The sequence below is a fragment of the Saccostrea echinata genome, unplaced genomic scaffold (assembly GCF_033153115.1).
Source record: "Saccostrea echinata isolate AGI-Se365-2 ecotype Australia unplaced genomic scaffold, CSIRO_AGI_Sech_v1 ptg000033l, whole genome shotgun sequence".
Taxonomy (NCBI): domain Eukaryota; kingdom Metazoa; phylum Mollusca; class Bivalvia; order Ostreida; family Ostreidae; genus Saccostrea; species Saccostrea echinata.
In genome coordinates this window covers 2864603-2871794 of record NW_026889782.1, presented here as the reverse complement: position 1 = coordinate 2871794, position 7192 = coordinate 2864603, and the positions used below count along the sequence as shown (strand labels likewise).

General features: G+C 32.6%; 1 protein-coding gene across 1 annotated transcript in view; it reads right to left on the bottom strand.

The window, feature by feature from the left end:
* Nucleotides 1-2956: 2956 nt before the first annotated feature.
* LOC133199268 (multiple epidermal growth factor-like domains protein 10) overlaps nt 2957-7192 on the bottom strand; it is a 41861-nt gene continuing 37625 nt past the window's right edge. The window contains exon 12 of the mRNA XM_061335102.1: nt 2957-3075. Coding sequence (XP_061191086.1) covers nt 2957-3075 — 119 coding nt within the window. The remainder of the gene's footprint in view (nt 3076-7192) is intronic.

Below are 7192 nucleotides of genomic sequence, written 5' to 3'. Positions count from 1 at the left end.
AATTGAAATTCAGCATGATCAATACGATAAGGAGAAATTTATTTTTGAAAAGTTCTCTGTAGCATGACCTAGATTACGTCAAAACGTATGACTTTTCAACACTTCATACAGCCAATTTTCATGATTAAATAAAAACTTGCTTTTTGAAATTATGGACAACTGCATCTTCCATAAAAATGAACTGAGAAATTGTTATATATATTGTGATTGGACATCAACACAACTACTTTTATACTTGACTGTCAGGTAATCAACAAAGCGATATGATGTCACAACCAATGTGTTAATATGTTACCGAGAAACCCTCCACGTTACTTATTTATATTTCATAACATAACTTACCAATTCAATCATGTTTTATAGAGGTTCGGAGAGCATTGATATAGCTGTGAAGTTATTCAGTTTAAAATCTACATTATTGTTTTTTGATATTATGAGATTGTCAACATTTTCCGTATATATATTTTAACCCGCCTTCTTCACGGCTGAAGTCAGTAACTGATTCGATTTAGGATTCTTCTCAAAAACAGTCTTAAAAACGTGTGATACATGTTCTAATGCATGTAATACAGATGAGTTTTTTATGGAAAACAGTTCGTCAGAACCATTTTTATTAGGGAATACGTTATACAAAGAGCAATCAGTTAATAGATTACATACTGATAGACCAAAATGTTACAGTTTACTTATAATATTAATTAACATTTTATAATACTAAAAAATACTAATGCTTCAGGTATATATTAGAAAGATACCGAATTACATTTATTCAGAGGATTTCGCATAGAGGTGAAGTTCGTCGTATGTGTTAGGTTGATCAAGAGCTCCAAGTTCTGCATAACGGGAGGACATAATGCTATAATTGATAAAACAGTTATATAAAATATGTCCATCTTTATATTTTACAATAGTTTTAAATTGAGTCAAATGTTTAATATCAGAATTAATACATACTTGTCTCCAATGTTAGGTTGATCTAAATATTATTTAAAAAGAAAAAGATATGCATTAAAACTTATCGTTATAAACAAAATAAAAGATTTCTGTTGTAAAGCCAGCTTAACACAAAAACTGTGTTTAAAAAAGTTCTGTAAGAAATTCCAATCCAAAAATTTTCCAATGGAGTTTTCCAGAAAAGACCCTGACATAAGAAAGTTCACAGACAGAAAGCCACTGACAAGGTCTTAGGAAGTATAAATACCTGAGATTTGTCGAAAAATAGCATGCTTGGGTGCTTGAACATTGAATTAAGGTTTGTAATGAATTCATTAAACATTTTATTTGTGACATTCTCTAAGCCTTTGTTTTATTCAATGATAATTCTAAACACGATTCTTCTATTCAGTAATGTTTTAACTCTGAAGATACTTCTTTAAGGTTTGACCTTCTTGTATGTTTTTCTCTCTCTATATATAAATATATATATATATATATATATATATATATATATATATATATATATATATAGAAAGCACAAAGAAATTCACTTTTATAAGGATACCCACTTCCGCCCCAGCCCGGGGTTGAACTCTCGACCAACGGAACCTGTCTCCTAGCAGTACAGGAACAGCGCGCTAGACCGCTCGGCTATCTAGGCAAGACAAAAAACTTGCTTTCGATGCCGATGGAATTCTCGCGGCGCTGCCCTACACTACACGGTCATTGAGAATGGAAGTGAGATACAGTTATTTAGACATTAGTTTTATTAGAGGATCGTTACCAATACACGTTGTAATGAAATTAATTTTTATTCATAAAGCACATTTTACAACAACTCTTAAACTAACATAACTGCCCTAAGTGAAGAAATATTAATATAGAAAGCACAAAGAAATTCACTTTTATAAGGATACCCACTTCCGCCCTAGCCCGGGGTTGAACTCTCGACCAACGGAACCTGTATATATATATATATATATATATATATATATATATATATATATATATATATATATATATATATATATATATATAAACCTTTTTTTATTTAAATAAAAATTCCGATCCTAGATGATATATTTTGAATTCTTAGTTGTGTATGCAAATGTTATGACCTTCAATATTGGCAACTGGAATTTCGTTCAAATTTTCCATCGGTTTGATTGTATTGACATCCGTACCTTTATCTAGAAAAAATGAAAAAGCTTGATAACTGTGAATACACGCATAAATTAATTCATTATAAAGTCACTTTTTTAAAAAAAAATGTCAACATATAAATGCTGGTTGTCAATGTTTTCAAAGTTATGTTATACCTTATCAAGAGAAAAGAGCAATTATTCAAGGATGTAATATATAACCAAAATATATTGTATACTTACGCTGATTTCTTTTCAAGATAACAAAATTTAAGACACTTCCGGTGAGAACAATAAGAACAACGACAACAGCAATTGCAACGGTCAAAGTGTAAACACCGCTACAACGGTCACACATCTGTGGCTGCAAAATTTATCAAAATTGGGGAGAAGAAATATCTTAATTATTACGTATTATATACATTGAAGTGTTTTTAAGTGCTCTTTTTCATGAGTGCTTATGCACTCTAATATAATAATAAAACAGTAGCGTATATTTTTAAAATCCAATTCAGAAAAAAAAAATAAAGCAAAAAAATTAAAATAAGGCATACATTTCGGTACAGTTTTTTTTATATTTATTTGATAGCTTACCTTAAGATAACTTTCACATACTCCTGTCACGTGATGGCATGTCCTGTTGACACATTCTGTGCTACAGGTCCTTTTACAATTTTCACCCCAATAGAATTGACTACAAGCTACATGTATCAAGAAAAAATAGGTTCATAAAGTAATAGTGGAACTTTAAAACATAGAATTACATGAACATACAAGGCAGGAAATTCAGAGAGAAAAAAATTATGTCTGAAATTTGAAAAAAAGAAATAATATTGTAATATATATGTACATGCTTTACCTTTTATACACAAGGAACCCTAGTAGCCAGAGGAACAGCCGTCTAGACAGGTACCGTTGATCTTGTGACACTTTGTATCATTAAAGCAATGGCCACAGGTTTGGTTGCAATGAACACCATAAATTCCCTCGTTACAATCTATCTTAATAAAAGGTGAAGAAAAACGAACAGTATTATAGAGCGAAATCCAAAAAAATTATACAGATATTTCTTTTATATATTCCTACATACATTTCTTATCCCTTTTTGTGGCACAAGCCCACTCTTCCACGAGGAGCGAGAGCAAAAGAATTTCAATCTGCATTAGCTGGAAAATGTTTACATATTTATATGACTACTCGTTGCCCTTCCGTTCTTGAGAAGATTTTTAAAGATATCTCTTATAGATTCACTATTAAAACTTTGATCCCTTATTGTGGCCAAACCCCATCCCTAAGGGTCATTATTTGCGCAAATCTTAATATGCTCTACATAGGGATGCTTTCATCTATTAATATGACTAATTTAGCTCTGCTATTCTTGAGAAGATTTTTTTTAAAAAAATCCTTTATATTTATATGTAAACTTTGTTCAACTTCTGTGGCCCGCCCTACCCCGGGGCCTTTGTAAAAAAAAAAAAAAACAAACAAAACAAAAAACAAAACGAAAGTATACTAATTAATGATGCTTCCACATAAATATGAAAGATAAAGGATGCGCTGTTCTTAAGACGAAGATTTTTAAAGATTTTCCCTATATATTGCTATGTAAAACTTTTGATCTCAAATGGTGGCCCCATCCTACACTCAGGGTTATGATTTGAACAGTCATTAATCTACTTGCAGATGCTTCCATATAAAATGACTAATAGTTTTGCTATTAATTCTTGAGAAGTTTTTTTCTTATATACATGTTTATATATTTCTATGTGAATCCATGATTGCCCACTGTGAATCCCTCCCCCCTCTCCCGGGGGAGGGGGGAGGGGGGTAATGCAATTTAAAAAAAAATTACTTGTATCAACACTTTGTCAAGAAACTATCATAGAACTTTTTAACTCCACTGGTGGAATGGTTCCTGAGAAGATTTTATTTAATGACACAACTTTATTTATACCTTTTCTTGACTATTTATTTGATCTGTCTTGAATCCACTACAGCCAATGATACTTTGTGACAAGTTGAATTGTAATTGACACAGTGATTCTTGAGAAGAATTAAAAAATTTGAAAAATTTTCGCACAACGACGGACAAAAACAGATGGCAATAGGTCATCTGAGTCACTTACTTGACCTTAAAAGAATACAGCTAATTGATATAGCGCCAACGATGACAATTAGGTATCTTCTTAACACACTGTATGTTCTTAGAACACTTGAGCAAAGAGTCAATGGATGTAACCCAGATAATTCCCTGCATGATTTATCATGTAATAAATATATGTATCTTTCCGATTATTATTTTATTTTTGAATCGGTTAAGGAATAACCATTCGATTCCAAGGAAGCAGATTTAGGAAATAAATAATCTGTCCTGAAAAATGTTGAATAAATCAATAATCTGTCCTTGACTTGTGCTACTTACACCGTTTCCTATCCCATCCTACCGAACCAAAAAGAGATTTCTTTTTCGGGGGGGGGGGGAGGGGGGTAGGCATTTACTTTTTTGTAAAACTTTTTTTTCGGTGAATGAGAGAACACAAATAACCTGTTTTCAGTCATCTTGAAAATAACTATTCTTTCCTTGACTTGTATGAATTATGTAATCCGATAATTTTACCATACAGCCCCCCAATCAAATTATCGTCCTTGTACAATGTCAAGATTCTCTATTTTAAATTGAAGTTGAAAGTATGTTTAATTTTTAGTACTAAGTACGCCGAGAAAGTTCAAAGCTACTGTCTTTTATCATTTGTTTGTTTGTTTGTATGTTGTTTAACGTCTCTCTCGAGAATTTTTCACTCATATGGAGACGCCACCACTTGCCGGTGAAGAGCTGCAAATTTTGTCCTATACTCGGCACTTACGGCCATTGAGCAGTGAGGGATCTTTTTCGTGCCAGCACCTACTGCGACACGGGACCTCGGTTTATACGGTCTCATCCGAAGGACCGGTCTCCACGTCCCACAGTGGGATTCGAACCCGCGACGTAAGGATCAACTCCTTACTTCGCGACTCTAGAGCTGACGCTCTAACCACTGAAGTAACGAATAAATTGCTCCTGATTTTCTTTACCCCAGATTTATTAAAGTTTTTTTTATAAGACAAATCATCTCTGTGTAAAGGTCGTCCATTAATTACATATGATCTAACGTACTCTCTTCACATCGTTTTCCTTTCCATCCTGGCTGACATCTTCCATTACATCCTCCAGTACTTCTGTTACATCCAATCACACATTCTCCAGTAAATTTGTTACAACGTCTGGGCGCTGCGCAGTTTTCACTACACTCCTGTTTACAATCTTTGCCATAGTAACCCGGGTTACACTCTGTCAAAATCATAAAAGGGAGGCAAGTAGTAGTGTAAGCATATAACAGGATACAACACATAACAGTCATTCTAAAAAAACATTCTCAAATAACAATTTTTTTACTCGCGTATAGATTTACTGTTTTATTATCTTAACTATAATTTTAAAGATCGATTTCAGCTCTAAGATTTAACAGACATACATGGTTATGTAAATATTTAGCGATTAGATATGCAGTGAAAGAATTAATATGAACAAAATACAATGTTTAAATCGAATTCTACTGCAAATGCTATGTCGCTTCACCAATTAACACATTTCAAGACGAAATTTTCAGCTATATAAGCTCTCCAAATAAATTACATGGAATATTACGGAGTTTTTTTCCCATAGAAAAAGAAACCACGTCTCTATATGAGCTAAAATTCTGGAATGGGACGTAAAACAACATACAATCAATCTTAATAATTAACGTCCTTAAAGATATGTTTTTAAACTTAATGAAGCATTCATGTGAGACCTTAAAACATATTTTAGCATTTTAAATTGAACATCAGACAGCGAAAGTTCATCAAATTCAGGTTTATTTAAAAAACAATTCGTCCTGATCCAACATTAACTTCTGTAACATTACCTTAAAACCAATGGTAAATTGAAACTTTTGTACAAAGTAAACGATACCAGTTTGGTGGATATCCATTTCAAGTGCACCGATCTATTCCTCTTTGAATAATATTGTTCAATTGGCTATTTGAAACAATTATTTTTACATGTTATTTGCCCTTAATTGGTGCTTTTATCGTAGTAGAATGATGAAAAAACGAAAGATAAAACAAGTAGACTAATTGTTCTCGAACAATTAGAGGTCTTTCCACCTTCATTAAATTGCTTAAATTTTCTATATTTTACTCTGTAAAGTTAATTTTTTATGCAAAAAGATTCCAGAAATTGTTTGAAAGATAGAAAAAATGATGCTAATAATTTTGAAATGACCTTGACCTTTGACCTTCATTAAATGTTCAAGGTCAAGGGTCACATTGCAATTGACCCCATACCTCTATGACTTTTACATTTAAAGTTATAAGGGTTAATAGCAAGCACAAAGACGTTAAAGGGCGATAACTCATACAAGGGGTCTTCAGATCCTTTTGCACTGAAAAGATTGAAGTTGTGTCTAAAGACCCTGAAGACATTAGTGAAGGTTTCGTGTCTCTACGGTTTGCAGTTTCTGAGGAGTAGCGATAACAAGTTTTATTGCACATGGAGAATAACTTTTAAAGGGGTTAAGCTTAGGGGATAAGATTAAAATCTTTGAATTAGTTTTAAAAGTACATCTTAAAGATGCAAAGATATACAGTATATGTTGAAAGACAAAAGAGCTATAAAAGAGCTTAATTTCTCATATTTGGAATGACCTTGACCTTTGACCTACATTTCAATGTCTAAGGTTAAGGAATCTAATGCAGTTGGTTCCATGTCTCTATGATTTATCGTTTTGAAAATTTTTCATTATTCGTAAACTTCAAAAACTTTTAGGGGCAATAACTACTTAAAGGGGTTGATGAATCCTTCCCACTCAAAAGGTCAGAGCGTCTACTGACTTAGTCGAAGATATTGGTGATGGATTAGTATCTCCATGGTTTACGGTTTCGGAGGAGTAGCCATAACAAGCTTTTATAGCGAAAGGGGTAATAACTCTTGGAGGGGTCAAAGTTCATATACGCAGGGTCAACTGCAAAAATCTTTTAAGGAGTACATTCTCATGGACTATAAATCTTTTCGATAAATCTTGAAACTCAAAAAC